The 17,855-nt window shown below is 41.2% G+C and overlaps 1 protein-coding gene across 1 annotated transcript in view; it reads right to left on the reverse strand.

The window, feature by feature from the left end:
• DYTN (dystrotelin) overlaps positions 1-16,507 on the reverse strand; it is a 45,054-nt gene extending 28,547 nt beyond the window's left edge. Inside the window, exons 1-7 of the mRNA XM_021703245.1 lie at positions 16,489-16,507; positions 12,702-12,776; positions 9,599-9,800; positions 7,047-7,132; positions 6,427-6,527; positions 1,762-1,833; positions 1,349-1,512 (exon numbers count right to left, since the gene is read on the reverse strand). Of these exons, the coding sequence (XP_021558920.1) occupies positions 1,349-1,512; positions 1,762-1,833; positions 6,427-6,527; positions 7,047-7,132; positions 9,599-9,800; positions 12,702-12,776; positions 16,489-16,507 (719 nt within the window). The remainder of the gene's footprint in view (positions 1-1,348; positions 1,513-1,761; positions 1,834-6,426; positions 6,528-7,046; positions 7,133-9,598; positions 9,801-12,701; positions 12,777-16,488) is intronic.
• Positions 16,508-17,855: the final 1,348 nt, after the last annotated feature.

Raw genomic sequence — 17,855 nt, forward strand, 5'->3', positions numbered from 1 at the left:
GAAATGTCACCATGTCCTCAGAATTCTCTGCAAACCCACTTCATTTTCTCAGCAAAATTAAAATCTTCCAGCTTATTAGCGGACCCAGAAGATGTATTTTATATCCACGGGGAGCATGTTTACCATCTGGGTTAGTTAAGATCTGGAAGTATAAGACGAGAAGAGGAACAGACTCCCCAAGTCCTCACTCTTCCCCTTCTGGGCACCCCCTTCTTTGACTTGTTTTTAGCAACCCGGTTCTCCCAGCAATTCAGTTCTACTACACCCTCAGCCCCTACCTGCATTCATTCACCATGATAAGGGCATCCCTGTGCCTGGCCTTGACCTACCAGCTTCCTTCTTTCCTCCCCAAGTCTTTTTTCTTTTTTTTTTTTTTTAAGATTTTATTTATTTATTTGACAGAGAGAGACACAGCGAGAGAGGAAACACAAGCAGGGGGAGTGGGAGAGGGAGAAGCAGGCTTTGTGCTGAGCAGGGAGCCCAATGTGGGGCTCGATCCCAGGACCTTGGGATCATGACCTGAGCGAAGGCTGAGCCAAAGACTGACTGAGCCACCCAGGCGCCCCACCTCCCCAAGTCTTTAATGACTTTAATTTCACTTCTCTACTGTTTTATTTATAAGAGATAAACAACACCCTTTTCCTAAGGTGGGTTCTGACTGTCCTCAAAGCCATGGAAAGATCTGAATCTCCCATGTCCAAACCTAGCTTCCAAATATGCCCTTTCCTCTAAGCAGAGTGAAGATCTGGTGTGAGCTGCCCCCACAAAACCCGATTATTCCTTTGGATCCTAAGACCCTGTTGCCAGTTGTCTACACTGGGAGGCAGCATAGCATCATGGTTGCCAAGCAGGGACTAGGGTTCAGGCTGCCTGCATCTACTTGGGGACCATGTGCAAGTTATTTAGCTTCTCTGCAAATTGGGGATAATAATACCACCTTTTATAGAGGTTATAACAAGTCCTTAAATGAAATGATCCATGTGAACCACTCAGCCTAACACTTAACACTTAATAAACTATTATCATTACTGTAATTCTTATGAATGATTCTAAAATATCTAGGGTTTTTTTTTTTTGTAACAAAAGAAAAAACATTTTCCTCTTAGAGGAACAAAAGTGTCTATTGATCAAACCATGTGTCAATGAAAGAATTTAATATTCTATTATTGCAGAAGATAAAATATAATTTATTGTCGACCAAGATCCCGCATGCATAAAATTACTGACCCCAAAATATCAACTGAGTTCCAGATGTGTGAGGACCACAAAAGAATCTGGAGAGATGCAGCTCCACCCCTAGACCCATTTGGAGAACGATTATCTGTGAAATATTGATGAGTGACTGTACCTCAGTCCTGTGATTGGAAAGTTCCTGCAGATTCTACACCGAACAGGGTGAGTGACCATTTCAGTGGCAGATAACTGGTAGCAGGTTGGGAGCCACAGGAGGATGGGAGGCTCAGACTGTAACCAAGACAGGAATTTTTCTTCTTTGATTGTTGGGCTCAACACCTGAAAAACAATGGCTCACTCAGATGTGTGGCCAGGCATGACTTTGGTCTCTAGAGTAGAGGAAAATGTAATTTCATCTTCTTTTCTGGCTGTTTCTGCCAAAGAAGTTTGCCACATGAAAAGTCAGAGGCAAGTCTGTATGTTAGATTAGATTTTCTGGGATGCTCTGCAGAGTAACAGTTCTGCCATTTGAACTGGTTAGCACACGTGTCTGCCCCCAACTCGGGGGGATGTTTGTTTGGCACTCACCCCTTGGAAACAGCTGCGGGTAGCGCTTTCCACAGAGCACAGAGCGTGACTCTCCCCCACGACAGTTGGGATCTACAAGAGGCAGGAAACCCCACGTCAGTCGTGAGAAACTGGAGAAATAGGTGACCACTGGAATCAGCACGCCTGAGTCGTGGTGCCTCCAACCATGGAGTTACAAGTACTTGGTGTCTGAAACTGGATGAACTGACCCCATCCAAGCAGACAAGAAATGTGTAGGTTTTGTGCAATGTCTGAATGGGGACAGTGAATGAACACGGGGGAAGAAGTGGGGTTGGGAGGAAGTGGGAGGCTGAGAAGAGAGTCTAGCAATTGGAGCAGTATGGGACAGCTTCCATTGTTTCACTTCTGATGATCCCAGGGATATTATTTTCACCTTGCTTTGCCCTCATTTACTTGTGAATTACATGCAACAACCATACTGTATGCATGTTCAGAGCAGTTTTAAGGAAAGCCTTTCCAAACACTCTCAGAGCTTCCCATTTTAACAAACACCGATTTCTGAGCTAGGGCAGTAATCATTACCCTTGTTTAAAGCAAGGGGCGCGTGAGATTTAATATTTTGCTCTGGGTAAAAATAAAACGTGCTTTATTTGCAGAACTGAGATCTCACTTCAAGACTCCCTACTCTATTGAGGGGGGGCTCACAAAACTTTGTCCTTTGGACTCATGTCGTAGGGGTTCCAATGGCTCTCTCTGTGCCTCCTCACGCGATGCTTTCCACCTTTCAATCCCGGTGACCAAAGAAGTTTCACCCAGGGACTAAGGACCCCGTGTGACCGCCAAGAGGGCCAGGACTTGGCTCTGACATTATCTAGATGCACAGATATGTGTACCTGTCACCTTCATTTATGCCCATGCGGTCGCGAGTCCTAATTTCACGTCTGATGTCTTCTAGGGCACTGGCTGTCAGGAGGCATTGCCTGCAAGCTCAAAAGCAATTTCAAAGACCCCCCTGCTGAGTCCATCAACTTGAATAAACATTCTTCTAATCAGGAAAGTGGCACTTAGAACCACTTTGCTGACAATTAGCCAGGCAGGAGTCAACAAACATTTGCGTAATAGTGACAAGATGGCTGTCCTTTTTATTGATAATAACCCCGTCACCAGCTGAACAGAAGTAACTGCTCCCTACATCATTTGGCCTTTGTCTGAAAAACTAACTCATTCCCCGTACTTTGGCCTGTGAGTGTTGATGAACTAACTGGACACTCAGTTAGAGGGTGTTTCTGAGCCCTTGGGAAGGGGGGTTAACCTCATGTCAAATAAGGGAAGGGTATCAGATGGGGTTGACCTGCCAGCTCTGTGATGCTGACATCAGTCCAAAGAAAGCTCACTTCTGGAGTGGGTTTTAACCTCCATTTTTGGCTTAAGTACGTGCACGAAGATTTTGTGGATTAATCGCCCATTTGACTAATTTCTTGCAGGTGTGCTATGGAAGATTGCATGTGGCTAGATGGTATGCTAGGACAGGCAGAATGCCACTTGAAATGATAATTAGGATTCTTGGGGGAGTGGTTTGAATCACACAGTGGGGCCTGGAATTTTCTATGGGAATCCATCTCTGAGTTCTTAATGGAAGTCAATGGGAGGATAATTCACCAGGCAAATTTCCACCTTCCTAAGAGTTTTCTCAGGAGCGTACTAATGCACGGGTGGGAGACAGAGCACTGCTAGACCTGCCATTTCAGCAGCTCATTGACCTCATTTGAACCTGGAGCAAGAGCACATTTTTAGGGCTTGTTGGATGGGGTGCTAGTCTGGGGCTACAGTAGTTAGAAAGTGAGCACAAGGATTTCTACAGAAGGAAAATGCCCCTCAGAACACCTACTTTCGTGATACTCACTTAAGCCCTCTAGTCTTTGAAGTCTGACTGCATAAATGGATGGACAGACTTTTCCACTCTCTCTGGCTCTCCACCAGCTTGAGTCCTGAGATGTGAGCATTCTTGGGGTAGTACCTCTGCTCTGGCACATATGCCTGAGTGTCAGCAGAAAGCTGGTGATGGGATCTACGTGCCGCCACCACCATCAGAACAGCTCTGAAATAACTATGCCTGATGTTTAACTTTCTAAATTTTTAAAAAATCATCACTCTGTTTAAAAAATATGAACATATTGAATATCATTGGGAATTTCTAGAATAAATTAAATATTAACTATTATGATCAATATGAACATAAGATATTAAGACCAAATCAAAGCACAGGTAATTTTGGATAGGTTTTTCTTTCTCTCTTTTTTCTTAAGACTTATTTATTTATTTATTTTGGAGAGAGAGAGAGAGAGCAAGTGCAGGGGGAAGGGACAGAGGGAGAAGGAGAGAGAGAGAATCTCAAGCAGACTCTTCCCTGAGCATGGAGCCTGATGGGGGGCTCGATTTCACAACCCTGAGATGATGACCTGAGCTGAAATTAAGAGTCAGATGCTTAGACTGAGCCACCCAGGTGCCCCGGATAGGTTTTTCTAACCCATACTCCCAGTCCTAGAGTTCTGATAATCTTCGTCTTTACCCACCCCCTTCATGACTATCCCCAGTTCAGAATTCTTGGTCCTGTAGAGTACCAGAATATGCCACCCCCAAATGTGTCTCTTTGGCATATGGATTATTTTGAGCTAAAGGCCAATGAAAACCAACAGATGCAGAAAAAGCTCTAAAAGCAGAACACACGTTTTCCTTTTGTCAAGAAAATGTACACTTATGAGGGAAATTTTCATTTGCCAAAGTTGTCTCCCTCTCCCTACCGGAAGAAGAGGGCTCTTAACAACTCTTATCAATGGAGAAGGTACCAACTTAAATCCTCACAACAAACTTTACTAAACAACCCTTGTTCAGCATACTTTTCCTGGTCACCTTCTCATCACTTTCCTTCCCCACCAGGAAGCCCAGAACCCCTTTCCCTTTGTTTAGCTTAAGATTGTATGTAAGCCTGAGTTCTAGTCAGCCCTTAGAGTTACTCATCACTGGGCACTCCCATGTGTATGTGCCATATACATGTTAATAAACTTCTGTTTGTTCTCCTTTTGTTAATCTGTCTTTTGTCAATCTAATTGACAGGACCCCAGCCCTTACAAAGATTATTCTTACAAAGATTACTTACAAAGATTATTCTTTTCCTCTCTTATAACCTAGACCCAGGAGAAAAATGACAGAAAGTTATTATAGCTTCACAGTGCAGAAAACCTAGTGTGGGGATTTTACAGGAGCTGGAAGAACAACAGAGACATCTTGAAGCAGGGGTAAAAGGTACACTGGGACAGTAACCTCTTCTGCACAAGACAATCTGGAGGCTGCTTCATCCTTTTGTAGAAGTTTTTGCTCGGATGCATCATTTAATATCATTTTAACATTTAACATAAGTAATGTATTTACTTTAAGGGGGGGTAAATTCCCTTGACTAGCAATAATAAAAACAATATTAAATCTGTACATTCTTAAAGCACGGGAAACGATGGAACTCTTAACTATTTGAGTCTTCAGCACAGCATTTCGTTTATGCTTTCATTAATCTTTGGTCGAAGGCCTTACTACCAGGCACATTTTAAGCCATTGGAGACATAAACATGAATGCAATACAATCATTCCCCTTGAGAAGCAGTCTAGTGTAGAAGGCATATATCCTGTAATAATGGCAACAAAATTTGACAAGTGCTATAACAAAGTTATGCACAGGGAGTGAAAGAGCTTTTAGTGAGGAGGTGACTAATAATCTGAATGACTTGAAAGATGAACAGTATTTGCTAAGTGATAGGCAGTGGTGCAGCCGATAGATGGAGCTGCACAAGTCAGGCGTGGAGAACTTGGCGCACGTTGGACAGAGTAAGGATTTTGATATATAGGAGTGAAATAGGCATAAAAAATGCAAGGAAATATTAAACACTATGGAATAAGCAAGAGAAACCACTGGTGATCTTTTCAATGGTGGTACCTGAACGTATAGAGATATGCATCATTGCCTTCGGCTAGGCTATTTTACAACTCTGCAAGAGAATTAAAGTTAACTTGCAGAAAACGGATTGAAATGCAAATAATTCTCATCTATAGACATGCAAATAAATTCCAGCCTGGTTGGGGACCCACCCCCAACTTCCCCCAAAGGCCAGTCTTGCATCCACCTGCAAGTTCATTTTAATATTCCTTATCTATTAGTTTGCCCATTCTTTGGTTATTTCTTTCAACTAGTTGTAAGATCTTACTGAAACCCTCTTTTAATTCATAAATTAAATACATTTTTGGACTCGTGTTCATTTTATATTCCTAAAAAAATCATGATTTTACCTCTTTTTGAAAAGAGAAGGATTGGGTCAAATCATGAAAGCTTTTCATATGATGCTAAGGAATTTAGGCTTTGTTCTATAGACATGCATGGCCAGTGAAGAATTTTAGGCATGAGGGTGACATTTGCATTTTGGAAAAGTCACTGACTGCAGTGTGGGGGCAGGGTTGGAGGGAGGAAAAGCTTGAGTTAGGAAGTGATTGTAATCGATCACACCTATGCTCAGGTAACAGCAGTGGCTGTAGAGCGGAGGAATGGCATGGAGAACTGTATTAAGGGAGAACCGACACTGTAAAAATCAGATTGTTTAATAACAAAGGTGGCTAATATAACTGGAACGAATTTAGAATTCTTAAGTATTAGAGATTTACCTGCTGTAGATCTGTTAATAGGTTTCTCAAAATGCTTCGAGTCATGCGTGCCCCAGAATCATAACCTCCCCTGGTATTTTCTGCATAGAGCTGAAAAAGAGCTAGACATACAAAGGGGGAAAGAAATCTTTAAACGGAATACTTGCAATACATCTTGGAAGAACATGTGCCTTGAATTCTAAACAGTTTATTTGTAGGTATGAAGGGAAAAGGAAGGGAAAGTTATATTTCTTGATTATTTGCTTGCTAGTTTGAAGGCTTCCCAAATGAGGTAATATGATAACTAATGAAAACCAATTCACATTTCAACCTCCTGATAATTCAGCACATCAGTGATGAAGACCACGAGGCTGGTAAATGGCATTGTGAGGAGAGTCCCAGTCTTGAAAGGAATAATAACTACTTGTGTGTCTGAAAAATCCCCACACAAATAAATAGCAAGGACAACCAAGTTATGAATAATTAGAAAGCATAGATCGACATCTTGAAAACTTCCATCATGCTGAGTACATATTCAACAAGAGTCATGTGGCAGGGGAATAGGAATGAGTGAAGAAGTTAGTGTGTTGGAGGTTTGGAGGTCACTGCACTTGATACACTCAAACTCATATGTATGTTACCTCTGTATTTTGTAAGAGGGCTGTCCCCGGACAGAGCAATCAGGGCAGCAGCTGCAGGTACAAGCTTGAGCATACCCGTTCCTGTGCTACAGGGCAACAAAACACAGAGACAAGAATGGGAAAGGCAAGGTGATTCTGGGTGAAGTGCTTTATAAAAACTATAACTATTAATGGAGACTTCTGACATCGTTTTTCAAGTTCATGCTTTTCTTCTCTTTTCTTTACTTTCTTTCTTTATTATTTTCTTTAAGTTCACATTTTTCATGGTCTGTTTTCCTATATCTAGATTTTGACAGATTAAAAATTGAATTAAAATATTTCATCATTCATTCATTCATTCATTCATGTGCCCAACAAATATTTATTGGGTGCTTCCTCTGTGCTAAGCACTGCACTGGGTACTGGGGAAACAGGGATGCACCCTATCTTCACAGAGCAGACAGTGTCAGTTCCTTAGGATGCACATGTCTGGAAACCTAACAAAGATACAAGCACAAAAGGAAGCAAAAGGAGCAGACATGTGTATAAAAGATCCACCAGCTCACAGGCCCTCTCATAGAGCCTACTCATCCTTTGCTCACTAGCTGTGCAGATCCAAGCCTGCAAAACAATGTCTCAAATGCAGGAGGATTGTTAGAGGCAGGCATTGATATTAGAAATGATAGTCAAGGGCGCCTGGGTGGCTCAGTTGGTTAAGCAACTGCCTTCAGCTCAGGTCATGATCCCAGGGTCCTGGGATCGAGTCCCACATCGGGCTCCCGGCTCAGCGGGAAGCCTGCTTCTCCCTCTCCCACTCCCCCTGCTTGTGTTCCTGCTCTCGCTGTCTCTGTCTCTGTCAAATAAATAAATAAAATCTTTAAAAAAAAAAAAGAAATGATAGTCAAAAGCTTAATGTTGGAGGATTTTTTTTTTTGCAAAAAAAAAAGTTTTTTTGATGGGGGAGGGGCAGAGGGAGAGTGAGAGAGAGAATCTTAAAAGGCTCCAAGCCCAATGTGTAGCCCAAAGTGGGGCTCGATCTTACTATCCTGAGATCATGACCTGAGCTGAAATCAAGAGTCAGACGCTTAACTGACTGAGCCATCCAGGTGCCCCCTCAAAAGCTTAATGCTTAGGGACGCCTAGGTGGCTCAGTCAGCTAAGTGTCTGCCTTTGGCTCAGGTCATGATCCCAGAGTCCTGGGATCAAGTCCCGCATCGAGGTCCTTGCTCAGCAGGGAGCCTGCTTCTCCCTCTGCCTGCTGCTCCCCCTGCTTGTGCTCTCTCTCTCTCTCTGAAAAATAAATAAATAAATAAAATCTTAAAAAAAATAGCTTAATGCTTAAGGAGTCTGAAATAATGAAAAAATAACTTGAGAACATGTTTATGTATTATTTGTGCAATAAGAAAAATAATAAACTAGAAAAGGAAACACTAGGAATCTGCCAGATGGCTAAACTGTGCTTGCCTCTGAGAGCCAGGATTGGGGTGACATTTCTTCTTTGCTCTTTTCTGCACTTTCCAAATGTTTCATATTTACTATGATTTTTTAAAGTCCATTCTAAAAGATGAGGCCTACTTGGTCAAGACCACATAAGGTAAACAGAATGAAGTGGGACAGAAGAATGGTAGACCCCAGAGCCAGTGGAACACACACACACACACACACACACACACACACACACACATCATTTACTCCGTGGCATGCATAATCAAGCCTTTGACATGGTCTAAATTGGCTTACAGGTGCAGTGGACTGAATGTTTGGATCCCTCTGAAATTCCTATGTCGAAATTCTCACCTCCAGTGTGATGAAGTTTGGAGGTGGGACTTTGGGGGATGATTAGGTCATGAGAGTGGAACCCTCATGAACTGGATCAGTGTTCTTCTTATAAAAGAGAACTCAGAGAATAAAAATAAAGAAAAAATAAAAGAGAACTCCGAGAACTCCCTCACCCCTTCTACCATATGAGGACACAGCAAGAAGACAGTTCTCTGTGAATCAAGAAGCTGGTGCTCACCAAACACTGAAATGGCCGGCACCTTGACCTCGGACTTCCTGGCCTCAGGAACTGTGAGAAATAAATGTTTGTTGTTCAAGCCACCTGGTCTACAGTATTTTTGTCAGAGCAGCCCAAACAGACTAAGACCGTAGGTTAGCCACTCACGCATAGGTTGATCAACATGACTACACCTGAGAAACAAAACAAAAACTGATCATTGGTAATAAGACATGAGCAAAGAAATAAGAGAAAAGTGTGGTTTTTTGTATGTATAGCTAGATAACCACCCTAGCAAAAGGTGTGCATGCGTCCAGAGTGGAAATGAGTTTGCATGAGACAAAAGTAATGTGGATTTGTTCTTCCCTTTTTGCTATTCACGGGTCATTTATATTAGTGAAGCTGATAAACATGTACTTCTTTGTCCCCCTCCTGAATGAATACTACATTTGTGGAAAACAAAGAAGCCTTCTTATGTAACAAACCTCAAGCAAACCTTAGACAACACCAGGTGGCCAATGACCAGTGGTGACTAAACACTCTCCTTGAGACCACAGCGTGACCTTCACACCCTCACCTGTCATACATCGTTGTGAGAAGGCTCAGAGTGAGTTCTGAAGCTCTGGGATGCACCTGTCCTGGTTTTTCCACCGTGACTCTCTGAAACAGCTCCTGAAGAGCCCGAAAGAGCTGCTGCACAGGGAGGGGGCTCTCTCTTGCTTCCCAGAGGCTGTGACGTAGGAGGACGTGCTGAATCAGGGCGCTGTCCATCAAGTCCACTGTGGAAAGCAAACAAGAAATTGTCTTTTTTTTTTTTAATTTAATTTTATTATGTTATGTTAGTCACCATACGATACATCATTAGTTTTTGGTGTAGAAATTGTCTTATTTTCTGATGGGAACAAAGGCTTCAAATAAAGCAAATGTCATCTAGTGTTTAATTAAGACTTCTTTAATGGCAGCCATTTTCTTTAAAGGGAATTAGAATATGAACACTATTTGGATGCATATCTCTTGTGTAGAATTCAGGCCCATTAGTCGAACAGCAGATTTGATTTTGGAAAAGGACATCTGTTAGCAAAGCCTAGTTATAACATTATTCCTAGTGTAACCTCTAGGATGTTGCTTTATAGAATGAAGTTGAAAGGGGAAAAAAGTGAGAAAGTTGAAAAACAGCCTTCCAAGGAAGTTAGGGCACTGTGCTGAGAAGTGGTGAAAACATTTTTTAGGCTGCTTAAGTGAATTGAGCAAATTTATCTTTCATGTTCAAATATAGTTTTCCCTGTCTGCAGCTTTGCTTCAGAAGGAATATTGTGTTAAATGCATTTGCCTAAGTTAAAAAACCCAGGGACCTTTCTTTTTTTTTTTTTTTTTTAAAGATTTTATTTATTTATTCAACAAAGAGAGAGAGAGGGAGAGCACAAGTAGGCAGAGAGGCAAGCAGAGGGTGAGGGAAAAGCAGACTCCCCGCTGAGCAGGGAGCCCGATGCAGGCTCGATCCCAGGACACTGGGATCATGACCTGAGCCGAAGGCAGATGCTTAACCATATGAGCCACCCAGGCGCCCCCCCAAAAACCCAGTGATCTTTATAAAAGAGTGGTTGCTGAATTATCGGATTCTTCCGGTCCTGCCCTTGCCTCAATATTTCTTTCTGTTGATCTTGGTTCCATCGGTATTATTATCTAGGGAAGGCACTTAATGCCAAAGTTGCTTACAAAAAATAATGGTTTATTTCTTACATTTTTTTTTACCACCTCCTAAAAATTTTACAAGGCAATGAATACAAGGAAGAATGAAATAGAGCTAACCCTATGGTTTCTTGCAGACAGAGGATAACAGACAAAATTAATAAACACCCACTTACACCATCTGAGAGATGAGGATGTCAGGGGCGCCCAGAGCTGCTGGTATTGAAAATGCTTCAGTCTGTGGAATGATAAAACCCTGCGCTTTTCTCTACCTCGTAAATCAGCCTTACAGATAAGAAATCTAGCAAGTATAATAAAATTTTTTATGTGTTCTCTGATCCTGCTTTCAAGGGGAGAGTCTACAAAAGTGAGGAGTAGATTTTCGGATGTGACTTTAATAACGTGGCTGCAGGTGGTGGAAGGTGCAAACTGTTTTATCGTGATTCAATCGCAAAACTCATCACCTTGTCCCGCGTGCTGAACACAGGGCATTCTTGTCTTCTGCGGCGAGTTCCGTATTACAGCAAAACAGATGATGGTGGTGTGCGAGCGTCTCTCCACAATATTTATGTCGTGCTCTGAGATCCTGCCGCCTCAAGCTCACGGTGTGCTTTATCTCAGGCTTTGGGACTTTTTTGTTTTCAGATTATTGTTTAGCTATCTTTTCTAGGGAGAACTTTGAACTACTGGTTTTGTGTATTGTTAATATTCCCTATGAGTATTATTCAGGTTCTAATGCGGGGAGGGGGACGTTCAAAAAGGTATATCCTCAAATTCTACCGTTGGTCCACACCCAGGCATTAATGAAGGAGGCTTACACGAACGTTTGCTGCTAACTTTCTTTAATGGGAGAAATTCCCCAGGAAAATAGCAAAATTCAGGGTAAATTTTTGGTGAACATACTCTGCCTTTTGTTGATCCCTGGAATAATAAGTAATAGTTATAAGTGAATTTGTCAAAAATCTTTTTTTAAAGCTGAGAATCCCTTATTCAAAGACCCTTTTACAGAATGCAGTAGGGAAAATAGAGAAAACGAGCTGAATTGGTTGAAGAGATGGTCTTTGGGGTTTCCCTCACTTGCCTCTACTTCCTTTCCTGCCCTACTTCTACCCCACTTTGTGAAGCACAATTTGAAAACCACTGGTCTAAATAACTTATTAGGCAGAAGGCAAACTATGAAAAAAATTCCAAACTTCAGGAGAAAAGTCGTATGTATAACACAAATTCTTTAAGGTCTGATCTGATAAATATCATAAATCACTTCACATGAAATGCTTATTAGAACTTATTAGAAATCAATAACTTTAGCTAGGTTGAATCCATGTTGTTTTTCATACATAGAACCCAATTTATTTCATTTTGGAGGATTTTTACTAAATAAACATTTTTACCATATTTGGACTTATTTTACCCGTGATAACAATATAGGAAAAGAAAATCATGGCATTCAATCAGTTATAAATTTAATCCCCAAAAAAGCAGTTCTCAGAGAATTCTTAAGATAGTTTTAAGATTTGTGGCCCAAGGATGACTCATCTGAACGTACTTTTGCATGTTCAGAGAGAGGGGTACGATTTCAAAATGTCAATCTTATGTGGTAGAAGGAATTTTTAATTTTCATGATTAAATCTACAAGTGTAGATTCTAAACTAACTTATTTTACAGTTTTATTTTGTGTCAATATTGGTATCCTAAAAAGGAAACAAACAAAAAATGTCCAGAAACCAAGTAGGAAAAATGAAACAAAAAAAATTTAAACCCTCATCCACAAGTTATTTTCTCTTGTCGGGCAACGAAGCTCCACATGGGCGGCACATACAGGGTGTACCCTCCCCGCTCCATCTTCTCTGTTACTAATGGGGTAAATGCACAGATCCAACCTTCTGGAGCTAGCAGTCACTCACATGGGGGAATTCTTGTTTTCTCTGTGAATTTTACATCACACATCAGCATCATATTATTTCAAGTTTTTAAAGAGATTCTGTACTTACATTGGCACAGAGTTTGCACTGATCGTAATTTGAAGGCTGTTCTGTAAATGGAATTCTCAATACTGTTAAGGGCATCTGGAAAGAAAACATGAAATATCATGGATAAAGGACGGTCTCATTAGATAAATCTCACATCTGAGAAGGGAATCCTAGAGATCACGTAGCCCTGTAGTTATTTTGCAGGTGAGGAAATCAAAGTCTAGAGCTCTCTTTCCTACCTGGGAACAAAAATAATGGTTTCAGTGTCCTAGGCTGCAAGTGACCCTACAGGACATCCTCTGAGTCTACTAAACTTTTTATATAAAAAGGAAACAGCCTAGAGGCGCCTGGGTGGCTCAGTCGGTTAAGCATCTGCCTTCAGCTCTGGTCGTGATATCAGGGTCCTGGGATTGGCCCTGCGTCAGGGCTCCCTGCTCAGTGGAGAGTCTGTTTCTCCCTCTCCCTCTGCCCCTTCCTCCCCTTCCCCACTCGTGTGTGTGTTTGTGTGTGTGTGTGTGCTCTTTCTTTCAAATAAATAAATAAATAAAATATTTTAAAAAAGGAAACAGCCTTATGAAACAAATAGGATTAAAAAAACTGTAGAATATAAACTCGATTTTGTTAATATATTCTGGTCAGATGTACCCACATGAATTTATGCATATATGAGAGTGACACAAAAGCTCTCCATCCATTCATTCCTTCAGCAAATATTCGTTGAGCTCTTACTATATGGCCCCAGCATGATTCTAGGCCCTTGAAATACAGCAGTTAACAAAACGGATACAAATCCCTGCCACGTGGAGCTTAATTTCTAGGGGCATTTGTGAAATTGTTAATAGACGCTATCTCTGGTTGCTTGAATTCTTAGTGTAGTTATTTTCATTCTACTTGTTGATATCACCTCAATGTGTTTATAGGGAGCATATGTTATTTTTATAATCAGAAAAGAATTATTAATATACCTTCTTTTGAGAGTTACCACCACCAAAAACACTACAACAATGGCTAACAGTTCTGAGCCCTTACCAGGGCCCGAGTGCTCATATGCCCCTTTCACAGTGTGGTGGAGAAGAGAAAGCTCTGGAGCCATAACTAGTTCCTTTTTCTTTTGGGGAAATTAGTTTACTATTTGATCTTCATTTTCTTCATCAGATAAATAGGTATGTGTGCTGGAGACTAGAAACACAGGCAGCCCTTTAGTTGCTGCTAAGCAGGCCCTACAGCAAAACAAATCAAGGGGTTGCTTAGTGGATTTCATCCATTCAAACATATGTGGCAGGATTTTATGGTGATATTAGTTTCCTTCTTATTCTTGCAGAAGTGGGAGAATTTAGAGGATGAAGAGGCAATTTTTCCATGTCCATTCTTGTGTGTGTTCCAAGGTCTAAACTCTTTTTACTCCTTTGGAAGTTTGAATAGCTTCTCTGTGCTTAAGGGGCCGCCTTGAAGTCAGCCCACCCAGGCCTTCTTATGAAAGGCCCATCAAAGAACTCAAGCCACTCATGGAAATGGGAGAGTTTGACTCAATAATAATAGAATTTCAAGGACCAAGATCAAGGGCAGGTTGTTCTTCCAAAGCAGAACAGGGCCACTGGTTCACCAGAAGAAAGCCAAATGGGTGCTGGGTGACCAGAGGAAGAGGTTCATTACCTCAAATACCACCGGGATCCCTTCCTTTCTGAATCCTCAACCTCATCCTCTCTCCTAGCTCCTCTTCCTTGCACACACATTCTGGACTCCCCTTGCCTTGAAAACCAATCTTGATTTCAGTGTTGCTCTAGCTAAGGCTGTCTCTTTCCTGAAGGGGGAGGGGAGGTTGATGCCTGGACAGGAAGTCCTGAATACTTCAGATCAGATGTTCACCCTAAGAACCTTCAAGGTTTTTATCGTGTCTTTAAGGAATGGCTCCTTCCCAAACTTAACTGAGTCGAAATTTCATACCAAGCCACAGTGACTTGGTTTTGGTTTAGAAAATAATGTTTCTTGCCCTGGAGTGTTGTGGGGAAAAGTTCTATCTGTTACACACATGGGTATTGAGTGCCAGGCACTGTGCTAACCCACTGAAGGGCTTATGGTGCCAAACCATAAGATCCACCCCCGGGGAGTTAGAGCAAGCCAACAGCTTCTCCTGAAACATACCCTAATTCAATGATTGATATATGATCATGAGTGGAAGACACTTACCTCAGGTGAATGTGCCTAAAAATATCATTAAACAAGCGATCTTAAGAACCTTCCACATCATTCCCCCCCCTTTTTTTTGAACAGGTGCAACCATATCAAAGAAGCTACAATTTGCTCTAAATCTTTTGTTATTTAATATTTCCCTATGTTCTGAAAATTCTTTTCAGTTTTCAGCTGAGTCTAGCATTAGACTATGGAGAAGTCAGAAGCACCTCTGCCCTCTATCTGGAGAAGGAAAACAAATTGAGAGTAGCCAGAATAGTGTGAAAATAGTTTACAAAACTGTAATGCCCAACATTTTCTTTCCTTCTGGAAATTGGCCAGTTTTTGTGCCCTGGTTCCTCTCAGATGCACCAAATGAATCCAGAGACTAAGCAAACTCGGGGCTCTGCAGGTTTTCCCAGATGCTGCTGTTGGTGGAAGAGCCATTCGGTAGCTGCTCTACCATCTGGCCCATGGCACTCCTGTCAAATTATGTTTTGCAGTGTCATCTGATGAGTTATGCAGCATAACATGGCAATCTGTGATCGAGTACAACGTGGAAAATGAATGAACATCCCAGGTGATTCACTACCAGCTCTGCTTCCTAAAAGCTCTTTTTTTTTTTTTTCCTTTCCTGCTGGTGGGAGAAAACTCAAGAAAGGAAAAAGTCGTTTGATGTATGAGGCCCAAAGCTATGAAGAAAGTAGTTTTAGATGCTTAAAGAAATAATAATACAAGCTACACATGGTCTTGTTCATGGAAGCAATTTGACTGGGAAACATGTTTTGCTTTAAATGATTCTTGTTTTGTCACTTCCTACAGATTCTGAGAATGTAATAAACTGTCCATCATCTCTAGTGGGATGATCCAGAAATAGATAGTTTTGGCCAGTGGTCCTCAAAGTGTGGTTCTAGGTGAGCAGCATCAGCATCACCTGGGAACTTGTTAGAAATGCATATTCTTGGGCGCCTTGGTGGCTCAGTTAAGGGTCTGCCTTCAGCTCAGGCCATGATCCCAGTGTCCTGGGATCGAGCACCCCCCCACCTGCCCCGTGTTGGGCTCCCTGCTCAGCAGGGGAGTCTGCTTCTCCCTCTCCCTCCCCCTGTTCATGTTCTCTCTCTCGCAAATGAATAAATAAAATCTTTAAAAAAAAAAGTCACAAGACACTCCTGGGGTTACCCCGGCATTCAGAGGTATTGGTAGAAAGGAGAATTACTGTCTTCATACCCATTTATGAAATATTTATACAGTGTCAGCTGTGAGAACTTTTGGGCCCACATAGTACTGTGAACTTACCCTTGACATTAAAATATCTACAGTGATGTCATTTTAATAGTAAACCATGAAAATATACAAAAATAAGATAAGCCACTTTTTGTATATATTAATAACAATATTGAGAATAAGTCTTTTGTTAAATTACTGTTGGTGCTTTGGGGACAATAGACCAAACACTCATCCATACATTATGAATTTCTGTTTAGAAAAAAAAGAAAATCTTTTTAATCACCCACTAGTTTCTTTTTCTGCCAGATGTCAAATGTCTACTCTTCTGCAACTCAGAAGTCTGAAAATACAACATCTGTGCCTCATTTTTTTGTTTACAAACTGTGCTCAGAAACTTGAGAATAATACTCACCTTGTTTACCTGGGTCCATTTCAGGAATTTCTTAGCATGGCAGATGGTAAGAGGGTCCCTGTAACTGAAAATAAGTCAATATTTTAAGCAGAAGGTTTTGCAGTGGAAGAGGAAGGATGGGAGAACAAAAAGACGACTAGGCAAAGTCATTTCACCTGTGGAACGATGAAGAAAAGTGTTCAGGGAGCCTGTGTAATCTCTTGGGAGGATAAAAATAAGGAATGTTGGCCTAGGCGCTTTTTATACTTAGACCCTTGTGAGGATTTGGAGCTGTATCTCCGTAACTGAGAACAGCTCCTGAAACTAATATGGTAAATACTTGGAACTTTTGAGGCATTGTAATTTCAATCTCACTTCAAGAAAATGTAAACTAACTTGAATTTTTAAGGACAAAATTTGAAGCTCTCAATGCTCAAATTTCTAACAGTACTATGCTAAATAATCTATGCATTAAATTTCTGACAGATACTATCCATTTGAACACCTTATCACATATATGTATATATGTGTGTGTATACATGTAATTCAATCAATGTTTTATTTTAAGAAGAGTAGTCAAGGGCGCCTGGGTGGCTCAGTCGGTTAAGTGTTTGCCTTCAGCTCAGGTCATGATCTCAGGGTCCTGGGATACAGCCAGCCCTGTGTTGGGCTCCCTGCTCAGCGGGAGTCTGCTTCTCCCTCTCCCTCTGCCCCTCCCTCTACCCCTGTTCGTGTTGTCTCTCAAATAAATAAATAAATAAATCTTTTTTTTTTTTTTTTAAGTAGTCAATTAGGCACCTGTTGTTTCATGTTGCAACTATGGTTCAAACTACACACACACACACACACACACACATACATATATATATTCACTGACAACAAAAAGAATGGGTTAATGGGTTATGCTATTAGAAATCTTATACGGTTCTAAGAAAAAAATTTTAACATAAGCAGTTGAAAACTGTTTTTAAAAGTTACATGATAATTAAATTTCAATAATACTTTCCTCCTCTTCTAATGAAGGAATGAATTAATGGCAAACAGTTTTACAAACAAAAACTGACTACATTAGTTATTTAAAAATATGATCGCAATAGTGATAATCCTAGACTTGCCCCAAACTAGGAAGGTTCCAAATATATTCAAGTAAGATTTGTTTTGAAAAATTATAGCAAGGGCAATCAGATCAGAACTCTTTTTGGTGCAGAAATGCTCCCCTGAGCTCTTCCTAAAGCCCCCAGGTAGGTGCAGAAGGGTCCAGCCTCTAGGTCCATGGACAGTGCAGCTAGAGATGAAATCGATCTGCTTCCTCGCCAGCTCCTTACCTTTCTGACTACTGGGAAGCAGTTTAGCCCAACAGCCTGTGTAGGTTACTCAGCAGTTTTGGA

Source organism: Neomonachus schauinslandi, chromosome 3 (assembly GCF_002201575.2).
Source record: "Neomonachus schauinslandi chromosome 3, ASM220157v2, whole genome shotgun sequence".
NCBI classification, from domain to species: domain Eukaryota; kingdom Metazoa; phylum Chordata; class Mammalia; order Carnivora; family Phocidae; genus Neomonachus; species Neomonachus schauinslandi.